Source organism: Coffea arabica, chromosome 7e (genome assembly GCF_036785885.1).
Source record: "Coffea arabica cultivar ET-39 chromosome 7e, Coffea Arabica ET-39 HiFi, whole genome shotgun sequence".
NCBI lineage: Eukaryota > Viridiplantae > Streptophyta > Magnoliopsida > Gentianales > Rubiaceae > Coffea > Coffea arabica.
Genome location: NC_092323.1, coordinates 2224576 through 2252535, shown reverse-complemented (window position 1 = coordinate 2252535; position 27960 = coordinate 2224576). Strand labels below are relative to the sequence as shown.

At 37.3% G+C, this 27960-nt stretch overlaps 3 protein-coding genes across 8 annotated transcripts; all 3 read left to right on the top strand.

The window, feature by feature from the left end:
- The first annotated feature begins 393 nt into the window (after positions 1–393).
- LOC113722937 (uncharacterized) lies at positions 394–13303 on the top strand. 3 transcript variants are annotated; one of them, XM_072059940.1, is made up of 19 exons: positions 394–863; positions 1122–1487; positions 1844–2092; positions 2712–2902; positions 2989–3160; positions 3573–3710; positions 3787–3976; positions 4279–4424; positions 4614–4790; positions 4903–5013; positions 6667–6786; positions 6905–7061; positions 7607–7770; positions 7878–7964; positions 8761–9089; positions 10384–10465; positions 10685–10824; positions 11840–12083; positions 12788–13303. In XM_072059940.1, exons 2-19 carry the CDS (start codon positions 1146–1148, stop codon positions 13115–13117), a joined length of 3369 nt encoding a protein of 1122 aa, XP_071916041.1. In that variant the 5' UTR covers positions 394–863; positions 1122–1145; the 3' UTR covers positions 13118–13303. The 3 variants fall into 3 exon arrangements, with proteins under 3 accessions (XP_071916041.1, XP_027101974.2, XP_071916042.1); XM_027246173.2 differs by having other exon boundaries at positions 11816–12083; XM_072059941.1 differs by lacking the exon at positions 4614–4790 and having other exon boundaries at positions 11816–12083.
- Positions 13304–13981: 678 nt separating this feature from the next.
- Positions 13982–18464, top strand: LOC113722940 (uncharacterized). Of its 4 annotated transcripts, none has more exons than XR_011818511.1 (5): positions 13982–14283; positions 14863–14970; positions 15321–15385; positions 15482–15680; positions 16234–18035. XR_011818511.1 is itself a non-coding variant. In XM_072059943.1 (4 exons), exons 1-4 carry the CDS (start codon positions 14194–14196, stop codon positions 15627–15629), a joined length of 411 nt encoding a protein of 136 aa, XP_071916044.1. In that variant the 5' UTR covers positions 13985–14193; the 3' UTR covers positions 15630–15823. The 4 variants fall into 4 exon arrangements, 2 of the variants coding, with proteins under 2 accessions (XP_071916044.1, XP_071916045.1); XR_011818510.1 differs by lacking the exon at positions 16234–18035 and adding an exon at positions 18174–18464 and having other exon boundaries at positions 13983–14283; XM_072059943.1 differs by lacking the exon at positions 16234–18035 and having other exon boundaries at positions 13985–14283; positions 15482–15823.
- Positions 18465–21102: 2638 nt separating this feature from the next.
- On the top strand, positions 21103–27716 carry LOC113723095 (peptidyl serine alpha-galactosyltransferase). Its single transcript, XM_072058982.1, has 8 exons — positions 21103–21630; positions 22329–22499; positions 23088–23331; positions 23425–23625; positions 25063–25559; positions 25735–25899; positions 25983–26226; positions 26491–27716. Exons 1-8 carry the CDS (start codon positions 21296–21298, stop codon positions 27157–27159), a joined length of 2526 nt encoding a protein of 841 aa, XP_071915083.1. The 5' UTR covers positions 21103–21295; the 3' UTR covers positions 27160–27716.
- The last annotated feature ends 244 nt before the right edge of the window (positions 27717–27960 follow it).

Below are 27960 nucleotides of genomic sequence, written 5' to 3'. Positions count from 1 at the left end.
CCGGTCTTCAGATTTAGCTAGGATTTAAGGAATATTTGTTGTCCTATCTCACGTTCATATTTACTCTCGGCGCTGAGCATTTTTTTTTCCGACTCAAAGCAATTGACTTTTGTGGAATGAAATAAACCTAATCGGCGCTAAGCATTTGCGGTGTCCTCTCTTTGATCTTGTCCGTCGTAACTCTCAACAATTCCCACCAATTTTTTTTTTTTAAAAGAAACCTTCCTTTTTTAAAAAAAAATCTTGATTAAAAAAGAAAAGTTACAAGTGCGCAGCCTCTTTTTAAAAGAACGTTGAATTGTTGTACCTTTATTGGGATTCCCAACGTGGCGTCGTCTAACTGTGTAGGCCAGACTCTGGGTCAACCCAAATATCTGTCGGGCCTGGGCTCAACACATCACAGTAGCACTTAGCACCTGTGACGACGACTGGGTGGATCACCCGCCACTTTCACAAATTAGGGATTCCTTCCTCAAAAAGGCAATGTCTTAGTACGTGGATTAACTCCCCTATCATCGTACTGAAAATAGTGTGATGAAAATGGTAGAATAATCAAAGATTAGCAGCAGTATTAATACTACTACTACTACTTACTCATGCATCAGCACTTCTATTCTACTCATCTGCTACTGATAGAAGATTGTACTACTCTGTTAGTCCATCTCTAGTACAGCAAGCCCATCCTTTTCCTAGATCTCTTATTTTTCAGCTGGGTATTCAGCCTTCTTCATTTAAACCAAGAAAAAAGAGCAAACTTTCTTGGTGGGTTTGTTTCTTTGAGGATTGCTTCTCTTTCTTTTGCTGTCCGAAGCTGAAGGGAAGTGGAGACTACCAGCATTGGATCATTATGGTCCATCATTGAAGTACATCTCCCTCCTCATCCGGTTTTCTTGATTATTGCATTCCCCCCCCCCCCCCCTTCCCCCGCTCTGTAATCGACAATCCAATGATTACTATGTGCAACTATGATAGTCCTTTATGTACTTATATTGAGTTAGATAAACTTGTTACCGCTCATTTCAACGTTCATTTTCTTTTCCTTTCTTTGAGTGGTTCTTGTGTCTAGCTTTTAAAGTGGCAGTTTAAAGCTATTTCGTTGATTGTTTGGGTTTTTCTTTAAGGATGGAACTCATTTTGGGAATCAGATGAAAGAAGTTCAAGATTTGGTTTGGGCATATATGGGTAATAATCCAAGAATGCAAGGTTTGATAACTAGAGTAAGATTGGCAGCTGTAGTTGGAATTGCCGTATGGATAAGCCTTGCGGGGTTGATTCACTTGCTAAAACCGGTATCCAATGGTTGTATTATGACCTACATGTATCCCACTTACATCCCTATCTCCGCACCTAAAAACGTGTCTTCCGCCAAGTATGGATTGTACTTGTACCATGAAGGATGGAGGAAGATTGATTTTAATCAGCACATCAAGAAGCTTAATGGGGTTCCTGTTCTTTTCGTACCTGGCAATGGTGGAAGCTACAAACAGGTAAGTCTTTCGCTTTCTTTTTTCTGTTATTGTCATTTCCTTACCTAGTTCTCCTGATTTATGAATTTCCCATTTTGGAGTCTTGGTTTGTTCGAGTAATTTAAGTCCCATTCATTTCTTATAAGGTTTTCCTCTTACTGCCAAACTTCATCCAAGCAGTGGGCATTACCCTTATATCCTTTATAAGCCTCGTAGGTCAAAATTATCTCACTGGAAATTGTGATTCTGATGTGGAATATGGCATGTGGAATACCTGTACTAACTTGGCAGATTTCGTTTTACCGTATATGACCGAAGGAAATGGATTCCCTGTTAACTTTCTAATTCAACTTTTTCTTTTCCTCCTTCCCTTACAGGTCAGATCTCTGGCTGCAGAATCTGATAGGGCTTATCAAGGAGGTCCACTTGAACATATGTTTTACCAAGAAGCAAGCGAGAATCTTGAAAAGGGAGCAGTAGATTCTGATCTGGCAGATTTTCCCTTACCTAGCCAATATACTCGCATGCTTGACTGGTTTGCTGTGGACCTTGAAGGTGAACACTCGGCAATGGATGGTCAAATACTTGAAGAACACACCAGATATGTAGTATATGCAATTCACAGGGTATTACCTATCATCATTTTCAAAATTCTGGAAGGGTATTCAAAATTTGATGTTTGCACCAACTCAAGAAATGGATGCTTTTAGCATTCTAGTTCATCTTAAATTATTGAGACTTTTTCCACTAGGAAATGCAGTAGCATCAGGCAGTATGTTATCATAACTATTGCTTATTACTCTGAATGGGCTCAATGGGCTACATTCTGCAGAAGCCTTTCTTGCATTCCTATTCTGTGTTGCCTCTTTGGTGCACATAGCTAACTGCTGCAAATTTAATTTATTTGGAAAGTGTTTTTCTTGTAAGTTTTGTGTAGTCTGTCAACCCCCATATTTTTTATGCTTTGACAATGCCAACAGTGTATTGAAAAGGAAGTTTTACATCTTGAGGACATAATAAATTTGATATTTTTTGGTGACTCGTTTTAGCAGCTAAATTGAAATCTCTATTTTAGTAATTAGTCACTTGAATTTGCAAGCTCCCCATTTTGTTTCACTGCCTTATCTTTTGTATCATCAAACTTTGCACAAAGAAATTTCATCCTCTTATAACTTTTCTGCATTGTATTGCTTTTACTATTGTATTTAGGTCTTTCTATTTGTTTGTTATCTCTCGTCTTAGCAGATTTTAGATCTGTATGAAGAGTCTCACAATATTCGAATAAAAGAAGGTGCTGCTTTCTCGGCAAGTCTGCCAAGAAATGTTATATTAGTTGGTCATTCAATGGGTGGATTTGTTGCTAGAGCTGCAATCGTCCACCCTGATTTGAGGAAGTCAGCTGTTGAGACTGTTCTCACACTTTCAACTCCACACCAGTAACTCCAATTCTCATTAAACGTTTCTCTGTTGTTTTTGAAACTCATGCTTTAATCAATACTTGTCATTTCTGCTCTATGTCCAGGTCACCTCCTTTGGCCTTACAGCCATCTCTGGGACATTATTATTCAAGTGTAAATAATCAGTGGAGAAAAGGATATGGGGGTCAAACCTCTCAATCTGGACACCATTTGTCTGACCCTTTACTCTCTCGTGTAGTTGTTGTTTCAATTTCTGGTGGTTATAATGATTATCAGGTATTGTTTCCCTTTGCAACTGTAGTAGGAATGCATTTTTTTGTTTCATTAATTCGATGAAGCTGTAATTGACGATTTCCCATGATTGCATGTTCTTCATGCTATTTGCTTCTTGAGCTTCTTCTTAAAGAGCTAGCTACCATGTTTTACCATGAGAATTGAAGATTTACCTATCTGTGCCATCATTTTTTGCTACCATGCTGTTGATTGTTTTTAGAAAGCTGAGTTGTCTTCCGATTCCGTTTGGCTATCTTTTTGTGAAGTCTAACACGTCACTTTATCTACACTGATGGCACAGAGGTGTTGTAATGGTCATACAATGTCCTTTTATTGTCCTATTTAGCTAGTGTTTGTGTTTTTCTTCATGTTTTGGATGGTAGATTAAATTTTATTCCTTTATGTCCAATCTCAGGTACGATCAAAGTTAGAATCCCTTGATGATATTGTGCCTCCTACACATGGTTTTACCATTAGCAGTACAGGCATGAAGAACGTGTGGCTGTCTATGGAGCACCAAGTTATTCTATGGTGTAATCAATTAGTTGTCCAAGTGAGTTAGATTTCTCTTGTGAGGGCATTTTAACCCTATGAGTGAATCTGATTTTGATGTTTGATATTACTTTCAGGTGTCTCACACTCTCCTTAGTCTGATAGACCCTGAGAAAGGTCAACCTGTACCTGATGTACGTAAAAGACTTGGAATATTCATGAAAATGCTTCATAGTGGGATATCACAAAATTTTGGTTGGTTGGGACAGTCAAAATTGCCCAAACAGTCAATCCCAATTCCTTTTCTTAATGGCAAGGATTATTCTGGTATACCTTGGGTTCTTTTTCTCATATGTTTAGATGTTCTTTTGGTGCCAATCATATGCTACAAGTGAGTCACTGGAAATATGTCTGGAGCAATCTGCGAGAAACTTTTTCCTGAAATTCATTGTGAAAAATTCGATGAAGAGGATGCTAGCACTTCCATGAAATCTCGATTCTTTTTTTTAAAGATTGGTCTTCCTTTGAACTTTGTCTTCTTAAGTTTTATCCTTAAGCAAATTGCAAGCAGTTATGCTTTTCGTGATTGAGAATGATTTTGGCACTTGATGTACTTTTTGGTAATGCAGGATCTCAAATATCACATACATTTTCTTGTCCTAGTCATGTTCATTGGAATGAGGATGGGCTTGAAAGAGACTTGTATATTCAGACAACTAGCGTCACTGTTTTGGCTATGGACGGAAGGAGGCGGTGGTTGGACATTGAGAAGCTGGTAAGCTCATTCCACATAAACAGAAATTAGTTTTAAATAGTTTCCACTTTCAGGGTTGAAAGTGGTAAGCTCATTCCACATAAACAGAAATTAGTTTTAAATAGTTTCCACTTTCAGGGTTGAAAGTGGTAAGATCATTCCTGTATCTACTTGTAGATTAAAATGGGCAGATTTTGATTAACTGATCAGGGCTCAAATGGAAAAGATCATTTTGTCTTTGTTACAAATCTTGCCCCATGTTCTGGAGTTCGACTTCATCTTTGGCCTGAGAAGGAAACTTCAAATTCTGAGTTTTCTCTTAACCAACGAATTTTGGAGGTTACATCAAAGATGGTGCATATTCCATCAGGTCCAGCTCCAAGGCAGGTAGTACATGATATGTACCTCTTATGTCACCAGGACCTTGCTGAAAGTAAAGTTTTCTGTAGCACGTTAGGTTGTACTACTTATTATGTCTGACTACGCACTTGTTCAATAGATTGAGCCGGGTAGTCAGACAGAGCAAGCACCTCCTTCTGCTGTATTGTGGTTGGATCCGGATGATATGCGTGGCTTCCGATTCTTAACAATTTCAGTGGCACCTCGCCAGGTATAGTCTTTTCGAAGCTACTGGCTTGTTGCTCCTCCTTTTCTTTCTTTGTGATTCCATTAAGTTGAGGGGTCTAATATCTTTTTGCATTTTGTTTTACTATCTGATTTTGGATCTATATAGTTTTTTAACATGCTTCACAGACAGGCTCAACGACAGTAGCAGGCTCTGGAATTGAGTGCTGTAGTCTGTCTCTCGTATATTTCTTTATGTTTGTAGCAGTCTCATTAGAAGCTGCAATATGGTTACCAAGTATTTTATCTCAAGCATTTTAATCTCCTTCAAAGTCTTCTTTGCATGCTTTGTAACATGCTCTGAGACTCTGTAATTTGCATTTGCAGTGAATTATCTAGCGTCTTTTGTATGGGAACTTCTATGGCTTATTTAATGGACTAGATTTTCCGCAAAAATCTTGAAGTGGGTGAAAATTTTGTCTGGATGCAAAACCTGGATTGATTAGCTTATTGGTTCATGGTTGGGCAAATGTTGTGTGTTGAGACAAATCATAGTTATAGCCTTATAGGTAAATATATCGCTATTTTTATTGGCAATTATGAATCCTGTAAAGTAAACTTCAGGTCTAATATCTCTTTTGATATCAAATGATTGTTTGCTTTCTTATCCATTGGCTGTATCTGGTGGCCTTATTCTTTTCAAAAAAACTGGAGGGAATAATGCTTTTGTTGTCATGGCATTCAATTTATTTATCATGTTAGTCTTACTTAACTGTTATTGTCTGAGGGTTTTAGCCTTCTTCAAATGATAATTCTAAGGAATTTCTAGTAGTATTGATTAGATGAAGATAAAAGAGATGATGGAAGGTAGGGGGAAAACAAAGTTGCTCCCCATAAACTGGCATGTAAATCTGAGTGTCTGAGCTCGATTGATGTAGAAAGTTGTCCTACTGTTGTGCTGGTTCTTTTTGCACGTGATTGCTGTGCTGGTATACATGTCAAAAACCCGATTTTTTTTGCTGCCTTTAAATCCTCTACTTTGCCTATCTCAGTAGGAAATACGAAGACTGGTTAATTGGATTAAGTACACCACTACTTTATCAACGCATTTCAATTTAATTCTACAGGAGCTTCAATAAATTATTTTTGTGTTTTTGATAGGATAGAAAAGAATCCATCAAGCATCATTGAGAATCATATTGATATGCCAGCTGAACATAGTTAGGATTCCAAGTTGTTTGGGTGTGAGACTGATTGATGCTTGGGAAGATTGTTGTCTCTCTAACTACATGGACCCTATAGTACTGTGCGTGGGTACAAAGTGATTGTTTTGGCAGGATTAACTCAGTCTGGTCATCTACATTTATTCTTGATATCAGAGGGCTATTGTTGCTCCATTTCAATTGCAGGTTTACTGTTGTTTGATTTCTGGATTTTGTCAACTTCACACTGCAGCATGTTTTGTACTGTTGACTTCCTCCTGACTGTTTAAATTCTACAGAAGTGATTTTATTGGAATGTATGTAATTACTGAGTGTCAATCTTTTATTTCAAATTCTGAAGTCAAAAAAACTTCATATTTTCCTCTCTTTTTTTTCTATATTATATATGCAAATGGAATTTTTATCCAGAAAAACAACATTTCGTGCTGAAATTCTTAACTTGAGCATTATGCATATTTTTACCTTTTAGTGCTCAGACTCTTTCAGGGAGACCTCCGCCAGCAACTTCCATGGGTGTTGGGCAGTTCTTCAAGACAAAGGAAGGGGAGAGAGTATTCTCTCCTTGGACATTGGTTCACTCCATGTTCTCTCAAAAGGTAATTATGTGCAAGATACAGCTTAATTTCTCAGTATTAGTTGCAAACTTAAGAAGCTTATGATTTCATATACTCAAATTAATGAGTGCTTCATACTTGCGTGATCTAATTCTTACAGGACTTCTTATTGGAGGAGGATCATCCTCTTGGGTTCAATCTATCATTTTCGATAAGCTTAGGTCTTCTGCCTGTGAAGCTTTCTCTGAAAACTACAGGCTGTGGAATAAAGGGATCAGAGTTTCCTCTTGAAGATTCTGGAGAAATTGAAACAAGCAGTAAGGATTATGTTATACTCTCCTGTTCGTCCCTCTCTTCCCCCATTGTTTCATAGTTTCATATATTCAAATGTACATATTTATCTGCATATGGGTACATCTCTAGGTAAACATGGTCTGACCTTGACATTTTCCTTCTGATTGAAACTTTTGTATCTTCCTCAAATATTGTTCCCCAGATCTGAAGTAGTGACTCAGAATAGATTCTCTTTGCGGTGAAGTGATCCTTTTGATTTAAACACTGCAAGAAAATTACGGAATTTAAGTTATATGTGTCAAACAAGTTGTCAGTGGATGGTTATAAAAGTCAGAATCGTCAGACATGGATTCATGTTATTGGAAGGGACTTTTCACCATGAATTGTTAAAGTCAATCACCATGTTATGCATCCACTTAATCTTCCTCTGGCATCCTTTGATGCAGCCGGAACTTCATGTCCATATTATTTCTCCTCTCTCTCTCTGCACCGTGGACAAAAGCAGCTCGTCCTTTTACCTTGTGATTTTTCCTTCATTTATAATTCCAATTCACTTTCAAAAATTCAGGACTATGTAAGCTGCGATGTTTTCCTCCTGTGGCCCTTGCCTGGGATACTACATCTGGTCTTCACGTGTTTCCTAATCTATATTCTGAAACACTAGTAGTGGATTCATTTCCAGCGCTTTGGACCTCTACTCAAGGGTCTGAGAAGACTGTTGTGCTGTTATTGGTAATATTTGTATTAAGCTGCTGCTCGAACTCCTGAAACTATAGTTTTGTTGTCCACTGGGGTAATGTGCTTTAAGCTTAAAGGTTTTTAACTTGCCCTCTGTACAGGTAGATCCTCATTGTTCATATAAAACTAGCATGAGTGTTTCTATGAGTGCTTCTGCTGGTAGATTTTTGCTGTTGTATTTTCCCAAGGTAAATTCATGATTTCTCATCCAGTTAAATTCTTCTTTGAGTTCCAGTGGTTCCCTAGCTGTTTCTTTAGTCCTATGTACTTATCTTATTTCAGCTTCCAGTCTCACCAAGACATCTCCTTCAAATAATATTTTGCCCATATTCCCTTAAGTGCTACAAAGTCTCTATTTAAGACATAATGGAAATGTCAGAAATTTATATTTTTAAAGTTTGGTTTTCTGAAATGACTGACAAATTGTTTATTGGCTTACATGCTTCTTTTTGGTGCCAAAATATGCCAATTTTAAATTTTCTTTACCAATTCATATGGATATGATGCTATGCAGAAACTTACTGCCATCAAATTACAACTGGGCTGTGCCATTAATCATGTGCTTACTGATAATCTCTCTTTTAACAAACACTAAAGGCCTGAAATTCTAGTATATGTCACAAATAAAAAATAGCAACAGAAAGAACAAGATTTAGAAAATGTTATTAATAACAAAGAGTATATGAATATGAAGTATAGACTTTGATGCAATCCACATTTGGGTAAGGTTGAGAAGGATCTATTTGCTTCTTTATCAAACATTGCTTGACTAGAGCTCTTCTTTAATGCAAGAGCATAGTGATTTTTATCTGTTCTTTGCTTGTGAATCCCAAGAGGGGAGAGAAAGTGGCATGTTTATATTTTTTGGCAGAAAGCCTTGATTCATTGCTGATTCTATTTCCAGTCATCTGCAAGTTGTTTATCATTTGCTTGTATCTTGTTTATTTTCTGGAGCTTTTAACTTTCTGGACTGATATGATGCAGATTACTGGTCTTGCAATTGCTGTTGTCTTTTTCGCTCTGATGCAGCAAGCATATGCATGGGAACTTGATATGCCCATACCTTCCTTGCTTTCTGCTGTGGAAATGAATTTGAGAATTCTATTGCCATTCTTAGTTCTAGGCATACTACCTATTTTGGTTGCCTTGTTCTTTTCCTTGTCAAGCTCAGTTTCGGTTCCTCCTTTCTCAATCTTCTTCATTGTCTCAATTATTTGTTATCTCTTCGCAAATGGGGCCATAGTTGTGCTGGTATTGATTTCACAATTGGGCTTCTCTATAGCTGCTGCAGTACATGTTTTCATCAAGAAATGGTTAGTGCTGTTTTTCTTTTTCCTGATTTTTTTATTTGCTCATACATGTGTGTGGTGATTACTCTATGAGGTTAGTGAACAAAAATTGTGGCCAAAAAAGAAAGAAGGCATATGGAGCAGTGATTGGACAACATATGCATTGTCTTTGAGTTGGTGATTGGAATTTCAAGTGAAAGAACTCTAAAGCCATGAAAGAACTCTTTTATCTCCATGGGAAAATTTGAGACCTTTAAGATATAGATGCTGGAATGCAAATGTAATAATTTCCATTGCATCTTCTACATTTTATGTCACCAATGTAAGCTAACAAAGGAAAGCATGGGGGAAGAGGAGTGTATGCTATTTTTTTTTTTTAATCTGTAAGACTTCTTTCATTTGAACACCTCTGTAACACTTATAAAATTAGGAGAAACTGGATGACTTCTTTGACATCTGTTGATTTTTTCTTTTGTTACCAGATAATTCTGCTCCCAATTTGAATTTTCTCAAGTTCCTAAATGGGCTTTTATTAACACGAAAGAGTTTCCCATGCTTTTTATCCTTGTCAAGTTAAGGCTAAACATTTTCAAATAAACAAGGGGCATGATCTTCTCTACTATCACTATATACTCGCTCTCTTTTTGGGCTGTGGTGAAATAGCATTCCAGCTTATGTATCAATTCACTAAGTTTTTTCCTATCTTTTACCAACTTCTCAGACTGTATTTCTATGTAAAAGTTTTTTTTTTTTTGATACCAAAGCCCTCTGGTTTTTTTCTGAGGTTTTCTTAAGAGGTTTCTGTGGTGAGATTTTCTTAGACAGTTTAGATATGTGTGGTGAAATAGGTTTTCTGTGATTTGCCATCCTTAATGAACTTTGCAGGGCCTTCTGTCATCACGGATCCAATCAGTACATTCTGTAAATGTGTAATTATTACATTTTGGTTTTGCTAAACTAGCTTCAAGTCCGCACTGTATGTTTTATGTTGTCCTCCACGTAGTTCACTTTACAAGTTTATCTGCAAGAGCTTCTCTTACAACAATACTCCAGTTGATTCTTTTTTCTTTTTCGATTGTTTCTTTTTGGGGATTTAAAGATGTATAGACAAAAAGAATGGAAGAACCACGCATCATTCTTTCCCGTTGAAGCTTATATTTTCTGCATATCACCTTGGGCTATTCAAAGTATCAAGGAATATGTCTAACAATCTAGTTACATCTCTATAGCTTGCATTCTTTGGTTTTAGTTTCACTTGAGGTTTCTGTTTCATGCTGATCTGTCCACTAAAACAGTGCTATGGTTTTTTGTTTTGCAGGTGGCAAGCATGGGAAGGAAATTTTTCGTTTTCGTTTCTGCACTGGTTTCTCAATCTTTGCACGAGCTTTCTGTCATTTAAGGTAAGTTGAAGTTCAATATTCATTTTCCTGAATAGCAAGTAGAATCATGAGTTATCTAGTTGTGTTTGTTTATGTTTGAAATATGCTTATTTCAAAAGTTTCTTCTGTTCTTGCTCAGTGATTGGCTTCTTTGATTTTCCTTCAAGCTCAAAGCAACTTTTCGGGATTGAAATATTTACTCTCAGATTATTTTGTCCTGTCTAACTTTTGATGAGACAGATTGTGAGGATTATATCGCTCCATCCATTGGCCATTTCATCACTGGTTGCTGTTATATTGGTGTGCTTTGTTCATCCGGCCCTGGGCCTTTTTGTGTTACTCTTGTCACATGCTATCTCCTGTCATAATGCACTTTGCAGGTACTGTCTCTGCTTTAGTCCACAAGTATGAATCATTGATTGTAATGTGGAGCAACTAAATGAATCTGCATTAGCAATTAAATGAATCCAAAAGGCAATGTATGATTAAGCTATAGGTAGCTTCTTAGACATCCAAAGGAAAGCGTGGAAGATTCGGTCAAGAACTAGGGGCTTGTTATTGACTAAGGTGTAAAGAGAGGATGTAAGAATACACCTTGTCCTAGGAAGAAATATTGGCTTCTTAAAGCCAATACGGGGCTAAACTTGATGCTAATGTCTTGTTTGTAAAGAGAGTCAAAAAAAAAAAAAATCAGACAATTATGAAGTCCAAGTAGTAGCAGTTTTAGCCCTTGCTTTTACTGTCTTTAAATCTTAAGTAATCTTCAGGCTTGAACATTTTAGGAGAAGGAAGAAACAAAAAATAGTATGAGTTCAATGTGCATCGTCTATGAAGTGTTTTACAAAGAGAACTCTTCATATTCTTTTAGCTCTTACATTTCATGGATTTTGCGCTGCAAACAACGGGCAACTTATGATGTGAGAACAAGGGGGCTGCGATATTTTATAGCGCTGATTTCAAATTGCCTGCCTGTTATACCTCTCTGGTGGCTGGACCATACCTGTTTTGGTCCATCCAGCATAAAAAATGTTAAACACATCTAATGTAATAGGAAATGTCCACCAGTTAATCAATTAATTAATCATAGACTTGATTGAATTTAACGACTTCCATAGCAGTGCCTATCTACTGTGTTTTTTCTCTACATGCACAGATAAAATTATTATTATGAGTATGGGTCAGAGTCTCGTATGTGGAATATGTTACTTCTTCTCATATGAGTTGCTATTTATAGCTTGTAGTCTTTTTGTTCTGTTAAAGTTCACTTCTCTATCATCATTAGTTTGGTGCATGGATCAGTTTATCTTGTCTTTAATGTGTTTCAGGGTCGTCTTAAGGTTCTCTGAGTCATTTCTTCTCTTTTGTGAACAGTTTTTATATGACTTCATTTCACAGCCATTCTGGAAGTAAGCAGTCAGTAGAATCAGAAAATGGCATCGGTGCCTCTATGCACTTTATGCCAAAGTATAGTGGTGAAAGCAAGCTCTCTCCTCTGGAAGCAAGTATGTGTAATAGCCCAGATTCTGCAAGAAGCTTCGGTGAGACACAATTGGAAATATTCCACCATCGGCATGGCTTGCTTATCTTGCATCTGCTTGCAGCAATAATGTTTGTCCCTTCGATGATGGCATGGATACAGGTAAAGCAAAAAACATCCATGTTGAGGTAGTCTTAAATTTGTTAGTTGTTAATGCCTTTTCCTATCTGTTTGAGGATGCTAGAGAATGCATTCAGTTTTGCATTGCACAATTATTATGTCTGACTACTTGTACGGTGTAATAGAGTACTGGGATGGGAAACGATGTTTGACCTGTTAGACAAATTATCCTCTGAGTTGTTTTACAGTGATTTAAGGGGCATTAAATAGTAGCTAAATATAGAACCGTCACCTCCTGCGCATCTTTTAATTCACATTTTTCTGATAGTTAATAGGACATATGACTCTGATAATGTTTTGGAAAATATATGTTCAACCATCAATAGTACTTTAAGTGGGTTGAATTTATTTTTTTTTAACTCATTTGCAATGATTGCAATACACTTTTCATGAATTTCTTTTACAGTTGGATCAAATTTTGGAGTTTGCGTTTATTACATACGCCTCTTGACATGAATGTAGTAGTGTATATTCTGCTTAAAGAGTATAATTTCTGGTGATTTGGTCACCAAATAATGTGTGGTACTGGTCAAGCAGGTCCTTCTCGTATAGGTTGAAATCCAGTTATGTTCTCTAATGGCACTCAAATGTTACCTCTCCTTTTCTTAATTTCTCATCTATTTTTCTTTCTTCATTTTTCATGAACTGCTTTACTCAAGTCTATGAATTTTGTCCTACGTTTCCAGAGAATTGGTGCAGGTCAGAACTTCCCTTGGTTCTTGGATTCCTGTCTGTGCATTGGGGTAGTGCTGCATGGCATGTCTGACTCAAAGCCACAGTTCAACTTCTTCTTTCCCTTTCCTGACAACCGTGGATGGGAAATAAGGCTAAGCTTTGCCTATCTGCTTGCTGGATACGTCTCTTACCTTTCTGGCCTGGCTTTGGCTCCTTATAGGGTATTTTATCCCATGGCTGCCATTGGAGTTATGTCCTTTGCCTTCAGGATCATCCAGAGGTGGAGTAGGGAGAAAGGGGAGACATTGCATAGAGGTCGAAGACATTCTCACAGGCACTAAAAGTAGTTTCTACCTCGTGCCTTGTACACGTCGAGAAATATTGGATCTCAGGTACTGTTGATGAATATTTGTAATTGAGTTGTATCTAGTAATATGGCATCAATGCCACAATTTTGCCACGCACTGATTTTCAAATCGTTCGGTATGAAGAATAGGGAAACGCATCTCTCATCTTTTGCTGCATTATTCATGGCTTACAGTCGAAGTGATAGATCCGAAACATGTACTATAAATTTGGCTGGTTATTTACAACATTGTTTCTCATGATCAAAAGTGGAAAAAAAAAAAACATAAAATTGAATTTCTCTCGAGAATATACAAATCGCTTGTAACGTTCCAGATCCCATCAAAACTTCGAAGTTAAGCTTGTTTTGTTCGGGCGAAGAATAGTACTGGAACGGGTGACTACTTGGGAAATTCTCGTGTCAATTTTGCTGAGAGGTAGATTACTACTTTATATTCTATTACGACTTCCATATTATTGTTTCTCCCCATAAAGCTGCTACCACTCGTGGACTGGACCTTAATACTTCCTCCGTCTCGTATATTTAGTAGTTATGTTTGGAGATGTGTTTTTTATGCACAGTATATTTCATCAAAAAGTTTTTTCTTTTGGTTCACTTTTGCCCTTAATCATGTGCGGGTCAAAATAAAAAGTAAAAGGTAATTCCATCACATTTATTTTTATGCATTATTGATAAAGGACATAAGGGAAATTTCAGAGTATAAAGTAGTTAAAAATGTCGAACATGACAAATATTTTGATACAGTAAAAAAAGAAAAGTATGACACTTTCAACAAGATAGAAGGCACTTGGAATTAAAATTTTTCGATGACAGTATGGACCATCTGAATGGATGCTTGTTGTTAGTATAGTAAGATGCATGGGCTTTGTTTCTCGTGGGCCGACCAGTTGGCGGGGTAGAACGGCCGATGACCGTCCATAGGCAATTTGCGAGAAAGTGGAAGAGCGACATGGGTTTAGCATTCGTCCAGTGGGCTGCACGAGTGCTTAAGATCTAACGAGTACGGCGAGTCGCTGAGTCACAGACTCGGAAGCGACGGAGAAGAGAACCATGGCTGGGATTCACCGGGCGTTTCGAAGCATCCAGACGGCAGTAGAATATCCACGTCTCACCAGATTCTCTCTTAAAGCTCCAAAGAGCGTAAGATAGCTTCCTGCTATGGAGATTTCTTATCTGTTGAATTTTACCCCAACTTATCGCGATTGTGATTCTATTTTTTGTCTGGGCAAATTTTGGTTAAAAAATGGTGAAATAGGGCCAACTCTTTTTTTTTTTTTGGGTCGATTGAAAATGTATAACTATAATTGTCAGGCATTTAGAAAGGCCACTGAGGTGGTAGTTTAGGTTTTCGCTATCGTTAGGGTACTGCTGTCTATTACTTTTCGTAATTTGTGTGATCAGCTAATGACTTTGACAACAGCAATGACACCTCAGTTGAACGGGATTTTAATGATTTATTGGATTCGTTATTTCTTAAAGAAGTGACAGATAGTCCTGCTCCGTGGTTGTTCTTACTGCTGGAAGAATTGGTTGATGTTGAAAGCTGCTGGGCAATTCTTGTATTTATGTTAAGAAGAAATGATATTAGTAATCTGGAGGCTATGAAATTTTGAGTGCACTTGTTTTGGATGTTTATCCTTGGCTTTCGTCCCTTGCTATAACCTTGGAATCTGGGATAGCCTGTACTAATTATCATTTTGTGGATCTTCTATATGTTAGGTGGAGGTACAATTTGATGATGGAAGTCTTTACAGTTTGCCAGCTGAGTATTTAAGAGTTTATAGCCCTGCTGCTGACAGTAAGGTCAGATCCGTTGCGGGTGAGAAGGTAATTGACTCAGATATCCATCTTCTTTGAGTGGTATCAATTAGATAAGTAAGCTAAACAGATTGTGTTGAGCCTCATTTGCTAGTCTTAATCTTTTATTTTCTTTCGCCCAAAGTTAGCTGTTCTAGATGGGGAAAGACAGATGTGAATGAGCATTTGTATAAACCGTTGCAGGTCTGCAGTTTTTCTCAAAATGGAGTACCTTTAAAATTGCATTTCCTTGTTTTCGGCATTGAGTATTTACAGTCCACAAAACAAAGATAATGCCTATGGAAACTTGGCCAGATAGCAGAACCATTCAAGCATCAATCTTGAGTAATGCCTAACGGGGCATTTTGTGTCCGAATCAGGTAATATATGGACGTCGTTATGTGGGGATCCTGTCAGCAGAACCTGTAGGGAACTATGGGGTAAGGTATAATGGTGCTATTACAATACTACGACAGATGAGTTTTTCTTGTGGCATGTTTTTAAGTTTCTTTTTGGTCTTTAATTTTGGGTGGTTCATTAGGTTACTCTTTGATGACCTGCATAAGACTGGGATATTCACTTGGGATTACTTTTATCACCTTGGGAGCAACAAGTTCACCATGATGAGAAATTACATCACGACTCTGAAGAAGCATGGATTAAGCAGAGATCCATTAAAAAGAAAGTGAAAGCAAAGTTTTTCTCACTGCCAACCTGGCAAGAAGCAATGCTAGATATAGGTATGCTGTATTGTTGAAGTCTACTTCCTGTCTCTTTGACAAAAGGGATGCTTGCTATTTGAAATTTCATCTTGGAATTTTTTTTCTGTCTCCTCTGTGTTTAATATATTCTGTGATAATCATCAGTTAAAACCTTCTGTTGATTTCTGTTCTTTTTGGTATTTGGGACGAAATTTTGATACATTCAACAACCTGAGGATCTTTATACAGAATTTTATCTGATTGTATCTGTCATGGAATCTTTTTTCTGTCTCACTTGGTGTTAAGTGCTTTTAAAGAAAAATCCTTGTTTCTGGTTGGCTATGCCTTTGTGGGGGTTTAAGGGGTGATTTTCCACATCCAAGGCCTAGCCTGGGAGTTTAGGGGAGGAAAGATAAGAAGATATATGATAGATTACGAGGGAAAAGAAGAGAAGAGAAAGGATGTATATTTTGTTTGGGAGTTTTTGGGAGTCGGAGAGAAATGTGAAGAAAAGAATTTATCACGAACTAATTTTATGTATATATCCTTTTAGTTTTATAACCAACCAAGTTTGTTTTCTTGTTCCAATCAGTTTATATAATTGTGGTGAAGATGATCTAGGATGGCTGAACCTATTTGAAGTGGCTCATTTCATACCAGAGAATCCTATGTATGAACAAGGGTTAATCTTACTTCCCCACCTAGCTACTCTAGGTTGGGGGGTAGGCCCTGTGGGGGAAGTTATAGATACCTTTCCATACTTTGTATCTGGAGTACTTCATTTAATTTCCTCTTTTCTTGTTTCAATGGTTTATATAATTGTGGTGAAGATGATCTAGGATGGCTGTATGAACTTGTTTGCACTTTACTACTGTTAGAAGAGTGAAAAAAGGTGATAATAGTTTTGGTCTGAGGGGTTTTTAATCAGCATGGGATACATGAGGAATTATACTTGGTTGTCTCAGCTTCATAAGGATAAAACCGTCATATTAAAAATAGTATTGTATCATTTCCGTCTGTTTCTTCCCTCTTATGGGAAGAAAAATTTTGCCATTTGGAGGTGTATTTTATCAGTCCATTTCGCTTCTTTTCCGTCTCTCTTGAATTCCCAAAGGAACGAAACAATTGAACTTTCCTTCTTAATCCTTTCTTTTCTGCCACTTTCTCTCGATCCAAACCAAGGTAGGGTTGTGATCAGTTGAACCACGCACCGGCCTTGGTAATTTGGTTGTGCTTGGCAATCTGGTACACGATGTGAAGTCTGGGAGAGAATATTAGTATCTGATATTGTGGGAATTATGCCTTTTTGATGATGGGAGGGGAGGGACACAAGGATGCTGACATTGAATTGAAATATGTGTGCCACATATGAGTATCAAGAATGGGGTTAAGGTTTGGTTTATGATGGCTGAAGAATACATGCTGGGACATACTATCCCTGAAAATCAAACCCAAATAATAATAATGTCGACAGAGATGGAGATGAAAAAGTGTAAATGATGGTTATGCCACGCTTACGGAACGCCAAAAATACAGGATTACAGTGCTGGAGAATGCCGAGATTTTCATTGTTGTAGTAGGTGCTGGATCATCAATCGTGTCTTGTAATGTAGAATTATCCACTGTTAAGATCATATATAGTCATTCTGCATATAATTAACTTCATTTAACAAATTAAAGAGAATTTGTTTGAAGAAAATAATTGCAACTACAGAGGAAGAAAATTATTGCAACTACAGAGGTTTTGTAGCACTAGACTGCGTAGATTTCTGAAGTGTAATTAATTTCTTGATTATCTAGTGGCACTAAGTCAAAAGCCAAGTTTTCCAGCCCGGGCAGGTAGAAAAGATTAGAGGTTGTTTGTGACGGCAGATTGACACATTCATTTGTTGATAATTTTTCTTTAATTGCAGATGATTGAAAGTCCAATGTCAGCCACCAACTCCTAATAATAAGGCTAAAATAGCCATCAACTCCTGAAAAGTTTATTTCCTAATTTCCTTATTGCTGCTGATCTTTTACTAACAAGCGATAAACAAATGTGAATATGGTAAAACAACGGGATGATGTACAAGCGTTGATCGGCTCTTTGTCTTGTAACAAGTTTTATAGAGTGTGACAGTTTCCATTGTGTGTTTTCTGGAGAATGTGCATGCATGTCTGTTGGAAAATTGGAAAAACAGATCTGATGGAATAATAGTTACTGTGCTGTGTTCTTTCGGTGTAAGAATCAATCTTTCGAAAATTGAAATTGAAAGCTAAGAAGACAAAATAGAACTTGATTGGTTTCGAACTTCTTCATGCGGTAGTAGGATCTAATAATGATGAATGATACACATAAATTTATTTTCTGAAAAAACTTCTGATGCACCTCTTGTTTAGGAAAGTTAGAAATTATCTGTTCAGTTCAGTAGAAGTAAACGAATTTATGGTGGCGTAATCTGGAGGCAATGGTTAGGAAGTCCGGTACGCGCCCGAGACTCGAATAATAATTTTATTGAAGTTCATTTAAACTGTATATTTCCTTCTCAGAAGAAAGCAAAAAATGGAGCTACGCAAGTCTTCAACGATGTGACATCGCCTGATACGGGGGATGGTGTTATTGCACGAGGTCCATAATAACCCAAGCCTAAACGCAGAAAGTTTAACACAGGGCTCATGCAAATATGGCAAGTGATGTACCCACAGCATTTTTATTTTTATTTTTATTTTTATTTTTTTGTAAGTTTTTCTAACGGATGGATGTGTAATGGGCACTCTTTAACACACTTTAATTACACGTAACCTGCTATATGAGTACATACACTAACAATTATTGCTCTCCGTTCATTTATACATTTTTTTCTAATTAGAATTTCTTTCTAAGAATTTAACACCTAAATTACATCTTAACAAGTGTCCATGTTTTTATCGTTGGACACTCATTAATGGGCACTTGTAAGATATATTTTTTTACACTTTTATAACAAAATTGCATGAAAATAACAATTATGCCCTTCAATAGTTAAACGTTGAGTGCACTCTAAAAAGGGTAAATTTGTTATTCAAACCAACATTGGGTATGGCATACGTGGTATTGTCACTACAAGTATGATTACGGTGTAAACGAATCAAACTGTTCATGAATTAGCTCAATTAAAATTCGACTTAAACCATGTCAACATCAAACTTGAGTCAGATTTGAATCGACCAAATCAAACCGAGTATAGAGAAATTTAACTCAATAGCTCGTGAGCTGATTTGTGTGGGTGCAAGTACGCGCGTGTGTGTATATTATTTTATTGGTAAAATTATATATTCCCTTCATCCCATTAAAAGTATTATATTTTTTATTTTGGGATATCCCAAAATATTTGTTATGTTGAAAATGTCAAGACAACTTTTAGTCTCTCTTTTTAATATAACTCTTCCCTCTAATCATATGCATGTTACCATTCAAAATTAAATTTTGAACTTATAGGGGTAAAATTGGAAAAAAAAAACATAAACATTACAATCAAACTACTATTTTTATAAAGCTTTTATTTCCGAAACAAAACCAAATAATTAAGACGAAGGGAGTATATCCCTAATGTTTTTATTATATATTAAGGAAAAATGACAGTTTTATTTATTTTTTAAAAAAATAGAATAATTATTTTTTATTCTTTTAAAACTTGAGTGAGCTTGAGTTCGAATTTCATTAGATTTGAATTTGAGATTGAACTTCTAAATTTGCCAAGCTCCTGAGTTGATGATTATTGGATAACCTATTGATATCTTCGTGCAATTAGTACTTCGAAAAGGAGGGGGACATGAAATCTGCAGCGGGTAACTTGGTGCTAGGAGCACTGAATGCTGATGCTCTGGAATTGGAATTGGAGATGGAATAATATACAAAAACTCAGTAGTTTGGATTTGAACCCTGGTACCATTATATAGACTGGTGCTTGGTATAAACATACTTAAAATGATATCTAAATTAATTTTTCACTTTTTTAATTATTGTTCTCTTTCCTAGATTGATAATCACGCCCACCACTGGACCACCACTGAATTACTACCAATCCAAATCTTTTTTGGTTCTTTGTTTAACAATTACCAACAAAAACTCATGACTAATCAATAAAAGATCTGGATATTTGTCATTTTTGCCCTTTTCTCAAAAAATTGCAACCGGAACTTTCAGACATTCGCAAAAAATTTTCCAAAAGAAAACAGCAAATTTCGTCATTTGCTGAAACCTGTTAGAATCACCATACAATGCAATCAAGTTAGAGCCCTTCACAAAAAGAAGAGAACATAAGGGATCGATTGTGATGGGAAGGACAATTTGATGGCGAGAGAGGAGAGGAAAGGGTCTACTGGGGCGATGGAAAAGTGACGGGCAATGGGAAAAAAGGAGGGATTTGTCAGATGCCATGGAAAAGGAAGAAAATTGGAAACAAAGTAGGGGGGGTGTTGTCAGATGCTGGGAAGGAGGGAAAAGTGGTCAGAAACAAGGGAAGAGGGAGGAGTTGTTAGATGCTATGGGAGAGAGACTAGTGTTGAAGGCAAGGGACGAAGGGGAGGCTCGATGGTGGGAGTCCGGGAGAGTGAGAAAGGAAGTATTTTATCAAAATATTTTTTTTTATTTATTCACTGTTGGAAATGAACCGAGTATTTTGAGTGATTCCTCCCAATTTAATCACGAATCATGAATCTCCAAATTTTTGGACATGATTTCAATATTTTAATTCCCATTACAGTGTACCAAACACTAAATATTGGAATTATCATCATTCCCATGCAAAAATCCTCAAACCAAGCGGCTCTTTAATAAATTTTTTTTTCAGATTCGACAGATTTTATTCTAAATATACTCCTACTTTATATATATGATAAATTCTATTCATTTTATTTTTAGTTGATTGAGTTCATTTAGCATCTCGGAGTGGGGGGAGCCACCTCTGCTTTTCGAAACAGAGAAGAAAATGCCGACTGAGCTGGTGCCTCCTGTCCTCGTGGTCTATCTCATTGAACACTCGCCCCCCTTTTATTTTTCTTTTTAAATAATTACTATTTGTAGTATCATTACTTTTGTAAATTTATTTGTCCCCTCCTCAATTTAGAGAAATCTTCTTCTTTTTTTTTGTACTGCGGGTCTTCGAGTCTAACTAATTGCACAGTATCCAAATAGAACGGATCCAATTGATACCCAAAATAGTAATAATTAGGACGCAAACTAGAGATTTTAGAGTAAAAAATCCCGAACGAAAATTAGTCGAGCTACCTAGCGCGAGTCAGAGTAATCTTCATCACTTCAGATAATTATTAATTAGACGAATACGTGCAACAGCGTTAGAGCATTATTATTAAAAAAAAAAAAAAAAAAAAAACTCGTCGGGGCTGCACGTGCAACAAGTGGACAAGTCTAGCAAAGCGTCTTTTTCATAGTACTCTCCCTCCCTCCTATTCCTATACCATTTCTCTCCACGATCTCATACAAAAACGAGGGCAGGGGCCTAACCTATAAGTCATTGAATTTATTATACAAGTAATTAAAGATGCAGTAGTAGTGATAAAGGGAAGTCTGCATTTGACCCTTATCAGATTCAGATCCTTCTGTACAAATTTGGAATATCGCAATGCCCTTGGGTGTGTGTTAGGTGGGGCGACGGGTGGAGGTGGTGATTATGATTATGTATTTGAGAGTGATGTTGGTGGTGGCGCTGCTGCTGCTGCTGCTGCTGAGTGGGGGTGGCGCTGCCCAGAGAGAAGGGGCCGCCCATGGTGTTCATAAACACCAGGCACCGTGGAGGATCCACACTCTATTCTCGGTGGAATGCCAGAACTATTTCGATTGGCAGACGGTTGGGCTTATGCACAGCTTCAAGAAGTCCCGCCAGCCCGGCCCCATTACCAGGCTTCTCAGCTGCACCCAAGAGGAGCGGAAGACCTACCGAGGAATGGACTTGGCTCCCACTTTCGAGGTGCCTTCCATGAGCAGGCACCCCAAGACTGGTGACTGGTTCGTATCCCCCTCTCTCTCCAGCCTTTTTAATTCTTTCCGGTCCCTCTCTCTTTCTCTAGCATTTCCAATCATGGTTTGCATTATCCTTTTTCTACAATTCGGTTGCAATCAATGCTTTAAAACATATCAATATGCGAAAGTTTAAGAAACCACCTAACGTTACGGGATCGATTGGACAACTTGTTGAATTGCAAGGGGATTTTGATTTGTTTGATGCACCTAAATATATTTTCAGGATCTTAGTAATGCAACTGATGTAATGACTTCTACCATTAGCTCAATCATTAAGGAATTTGCTGCCTGATTTTTTTTTTTGGGGAGAATTTCATCGCTGTGTCTCTTCTCTTTGCATCTTCTTTCAGTTACTTCACAAGGTTCAGCATCTTTTTCCCTTTCATCGGTTCGCAATGGATAAATGCCTAATAGTTGCTATCCCTTTTTCTTGTAGTTTCATTGGTAAGAAAAATTTGCTTGTGGTTAAGAGTCTGATTATCGAAAATCAACAAGAATATGACTTTACTACTTTTCTTTTCTTGTTCTCTTACTTTGCTGTTTGATTTAGTTTTGCTTCCAAAACTTTAACAGAATTCAAGTGCTTGTCTTGATAAAATAAAATATTGTTGGTAGGGAGTATACTAAAGAGCACTTTCCTGAAGGTTATCTCTTCTTTTCCTTCCTTTTCTTTTGACCTGCAGGTATCCTGCAATTAACAAACCAGCTGGTATTGTCCATTGGCTTAAGCACAGTAAAGATGCACAAAATGTTGATTGGGTTGTGATCTTAGATGCAGACATGATAATACGAGGTCCAATAATTCCCTGGGAGCTTGGTGCCGAGAAGGGAAGGCCAGTAGCTGCATATTATGGGTAAAACTAGTCACCCTTGTTGTTCAAAGATTTTTTTTTTTTTTTCATTTATTGGTTCTCTAGATTTGTATAAATAAAGGAAACTGGGGTAGTCAGTTATAAGTTCTTGTTTGAAATATTTCCCTGACTTGAACAAGGTGGAAAAGCTTTTCAATGAGTGAAAAGCTGCACTTCTTAGAAAGTTGAGCGCTTTCAGTTTAGAAGGTTGAAATGGAACTACATATAGGCTCCAGCTCCAATCACTCCTAATTCTTGTAGTCTTTTTTTTCTTCTTCTTTTTTTTCTCTTTTTTTGGGCAAGAAGAGAAGCAAAAACCTGACTGCAAATCAATCCTAGACTGTGTTAAAGTCTAAAAATCCTGAACTTGGAAGCTGAAGAGATCATAAATACAGTGATTTGAGGCCTTTTGGACTAACAAAATCTCAGGGTTGATTTTCTTTAGATTATAATTCTATTGAAACACATCCCTAAGCTCTCTTTTCATATGGTACAAATATTCTATTCTTGACTGCATTGCTAAAGAATTTTTTTGAATCTTTGTTTTACCACATCATAGTTTTTCATCCGAAAATATACGTTCCATAATAGGTATTTGGTTGGTTGTGACAATATTCTTGCTAAATTGCATACGAAGCATCCTGAACTCTGTGACAAGGTTGGCGGGCTTTTAGTTATGCACATAGACGATCTTCGAGCTTTGGCACCCATGTGGCTTTCAAAAAGTGAAGAAGTACGAGAAGATAGAGCTCATTGGGCAACCAATTATACAGGAGATATATATGGTCAAGGGTGGATAAGTGAGATGTATGGATATTCCTTTGGTGCTGCAGAGGTATTTCTCTTTGATGCTTTTGCCCATGCATTGCACCCTTTCTTGAATGCTTAGTCCATATTTATTGATAAGTGTGATTTATTGCATTGCCAGGTAGGACTTCGACACAAGATAAACAATAACCTGATGATCTATCCAGGCTATATTCCACTAGATGGTGTTGAGCCAATCCTCATGCACTATGGCTTGCCATTTCGTGTTGGGAACTGGTCATTCAGTAAATTGGATCACCACGAGGACAACATTGTTTATGATTGTGGTCGGCTTTTTCCTGAACCTCCATATCCAAGAGAGGTAATCCAATACTTGATTGGAGCAGATTTATGGATTTGATATCCAAGTTTCAGTTGCGTTTTTCCATTTGTCTCCTGAAGAGAACAGCAGCTCTGATTTTTTATTGCCTTCCTTATCCACTTGTTTCTTTTGTGCTGCTTGGAAAACCACAATATAGGTTGTAATCTAAAACTTATTGGCTGAGGCTGGCGCTTATAAAAAGGCAAATCCATTAGCTGCAGATTCTTTTTGGCTTTCCTAGATCTGAGATTTTAAATTATTTGGCACATTATTAAAAACAGAGAATGGCTAAGGTTCTAAGGCCCTTTATGCCAGCTGATCATTGAAAAGTACCCATACTGACTGCAAAAATTATAGAAGTAGAAAGAAGGTATGAGAATTGACTAATTTTTTTTCTTTATTCCTGGTCCATCATATGAGGTAGCTGGTCAACGACTTTCCTAAAGAAATTTGTATCAAAAGTTACACTCAAGTCAAGTTCCCTGATATATCAAAATGAATGAGGGCAAAAGATACTGATGTCCTACCTTGAAGTAGAGGGTTACACTTTTGACTTTATCTCAATTATCAAATTGAAGTTTGTCTAAGATGCCATTGAACATAATTAGAGAACGCTCTTTGCTATAACCATTTTTTGACTGTCAAGACTACTACGCAAACTTTGTTTAAAAAGTAAATGAGAAAGTGGGTGATGTTTCATAAGTTCCATATACAAAGTGCCACTGGTCCTTATGGAATTGACAGCTATGTCATTGATTCCAAATCCATTTTTCCTGCAACGATCCAATTAGATCCGATTTCCAGTGCTACTCCAAATGCAACACAAGTCTATAGTTTTGGTAATATCTAAAGCTAACTTACATTGTTGTAGAAAGCCATGAACTATCTTTTGCAGTATGAAAAGTTTTAAGAACATGTTCTGTTTTTGTAATTATGAAGGCGTAGAAATTGGGAAACTGAACAGGGTTCTCATAGGTGCATTTAACACTAAACTATTAAAGTTGACTAATGATTTGGTAATAAAGACAATTAATCCGCCTAACAGTTTACATTCTTCTTAGCTTGGAGCATGTGAAAGGTTACACCCTTATTGACTTAGAATATACCAGCAATGGACTGAAGCAAAGCTCAACAAAGAACTTCTTTGGCTCTATTGTGATTTATACATGAGGCTTTTTTCTTTTTTGGGCTATTGAAGTTTAATATTTTCAACTATTCTGCAGCATTAGATAGTAATCTATCAGTTACTTACAAGTGACTATTTTTAGCAGCTTATGCGTGTCATATTCTATACCCTTTGCACTAAATGTCTTAAAAAAAATTCGGTTGCAAAACCCACAGCCAATACTTGCTAAGATTGATTTAAAGTCTACGAAAAGTGCTTGTCTTCACATTATGTACATCTTTAATGATTGATAAAATTATTGTTTTGTGTAGGTAAATCAACTTGAAACTGCTCCAGATAAGAGGAGAGCACTATTCCTGAACATAGAATGCATCAATACCTTGAATGAAGGTCTTCTGTTACAGCATGCAACCTATGGCTGTCCCAAACCAAAATGGTCAAAATATTTGAGTTTCTTAAGGAGCAAAGCATTTGCAGAACTTACCGGGCCGAAACTTTTGACTCCCAAAACTCTTCAAATGATGGATGAGGACCGTGCTCAAGTTGTTGATGAGCCACACGTTCAAGTTGTTGATGAACCCATAAAGCCACACCCCAAAATTCACACCATTTTCTCCACAGAATGTAATTCTTACTTTGATTGGCAAACTGTAGGCCTTGTGCACAGTTTTCAGCTGAGTGGCCAGCCTGGGAATATAACAAGACTTCTCAGCTGCAACGATGAAGATTTGAAACAATATAAAGGACATCACTTGGCTCCCACTCATTATGTTCCATCCATGAGCCGGCATCCATTAACAGGCGATTGGTAAAGTCTTCTGCTTTTACAAATTATTGGCCAACAACTAGTAATTTTTCCAAAATCAGCCTGTCTTAGTGGCATTGCAAAACTTCAAATGTGCCAGTTGCGTTCATCTCATTAGTTGGCATGCATGAACAAGTACAAAGTAGAGTAAGACCTGGGATTGTTTGTGTGACATCAGGTATCCAGCTATTAATAAGCCTGCTGCAGTTCTTCATTGGCTTAATCATGTAAAAACAGATGCAGAATATATAGTAATCCTTGATGCTGACATGATTATGCGGGGACCAATTACCCCATGGGAGTTCAAAGCTGCACGTGGTAGACCAGTTTCAACTCCCTATGGGTAAGGCACATTTCACTCAGCAGTTGTAGTCGTTAGGTCTTCGAAATTCTTGAAAGAAGTCTCATCTGTTTAATCTGTGTCAGTTACCTGATTGGGTGCGATAATGAGCTTGCAAAGCTCCACACTCGCCATCCTGAAGCATGTGACAAGGTTGGAGGTGTGATCATTATGCATATAAATGATCTTCGAAAATTTGCTCTGCTGTGGCTCCACAAAACTGAGGAGGTCCGAGCTGACAGATCTCACTGGTCTAGAAATATTACTGGAGATGTCTATGAGTCTGGATGGATTAGTGAAATGTATGGCTACTCCTTTGGTGCTGCAGAGGTACCTCCATGTTGACTTACATTAGAAGCTGTGGTGTCTACGTCTGATTCCATTTCCTGGCATTAGCATAGGAAAGATTTACAGATTTTCCTTTCTGTGAGATGCTCAGCTCCTATGCTACCATGACATTCCCTTTATAGAGCATCAAGTTGGAGAAATCATTGAATGCTTTAATTAGGTTTTTGATTGAACACCTTCATGTGATATAGTTTGAAGCTATGAGAGTAGCATGTACTTACTGATATGTCATTGTTTCTTGTGCAGTTAAATCTGAGGCATCAGATAAGCAATGAGATTTTGATATATCCAGGTTATGTTCCTGTACCTGGTGTCAAGTATAGGGTATTCCACTATGGCTTGGAATTTAGAGTTGGAAACTGGACCTTTGATAAAGCAAACTGGATTCATACTGATGTCGTAAATAGCTGCGGGGCTAAATTTCCTGACCCTCCTGACCCATCAACACTTGACCATTCTGATGATGATTCACTGCAGCGTGACCTGCTAAGTATAGAGTGTGTTAAGACACTGAATGAAGCTCTACACTTGCACCATGAGAGAAGCAAATGCAATGTTCGTAGTCCCCAGACCATTTCAAATCAGGATTCTAGTGAAACTACAATCTCAAGGAAGTTTGGAAAATTTGAGGAGGTTCATAACTTGACATATAATACCACAACAACGAACAACTCCGAGGAGATATCTCCACCTGAAGAGCCAAACCAAACGTTTAGCTCAATGAGGTTCTGGATAATTTCTCTATGGGCCTTTTCAATCTTGGGTTTTGTGATCATTATGTCTGTGATGCTTTCAGGTCGTAAAGGACAGAAAAAAAGAGGCAAGGTTTATAAGCCCAAAAGAAGATCGTCGTACTCAGGATTTTGGGATACAAATGGGCATGATAGGCATCTTCGAAGTGGTGAAATGTCGTAGTTTAAGATCCTAGAAATATGTCTATAATACGATGATGCATGAGTTACTGAAAATCTGAAACAGAAGGGAGGCACCGCACAGGTGGAAGTCTGCTGACATGGAAATGCAGCGTCCTTTTTCTGGGAGGAGGATTCTAGCTTTCAGATGTTCATATCAGGTATAACCGGATAATGCATTGATTTGGTAAGGAGCCTTTTCTGAATTCGAAAATCTTGTGAAAAATGCACTCTGCCTTGTTCTGGATATTCTGGCATCTCCATAGGTTTTATTTGAAATGTTGTTTTAGACAAAGTTCACTTCCAACTGTACAATTCCTTAAAACTGACGGGAAAAAGAAAAAGGAATAATGAAACTAGGTTTGAGAGTTGAAAAAAGTATATGATAAGAGAGAGAGAGAGAATAAAAGCTTCCAGAAAAATTTTATTTTTGTAGTACATTCAGAAGTTTGCAGATGTATGCGTCTGTATTTGTTCGTTGCTGTATCTTGTTATACGGGTGTAATAACTTTCTTCCTAGGCCTGTTTTCTATGCTTCAACCCAGATTGCTATTTAAATCAGTTAGGCTATCGTCTGTTGAATTTAGGGCAAGGATTTTTTGTTTTCTGGTTCATCCAGGACCACCTTATGGATGTGCGGACGCAAATAAGCTTTGCCATTGGAGATGAATTATGTTTGATAATTCATCCAATTCAGCATTTAAATTTAATAAATTTAGATATTAATATGTTTAGACGCGTTTGATAATAAAAAATTGAACATTTGAATTAATTATATGACATCGAATTTTCTATGCAAAACTTG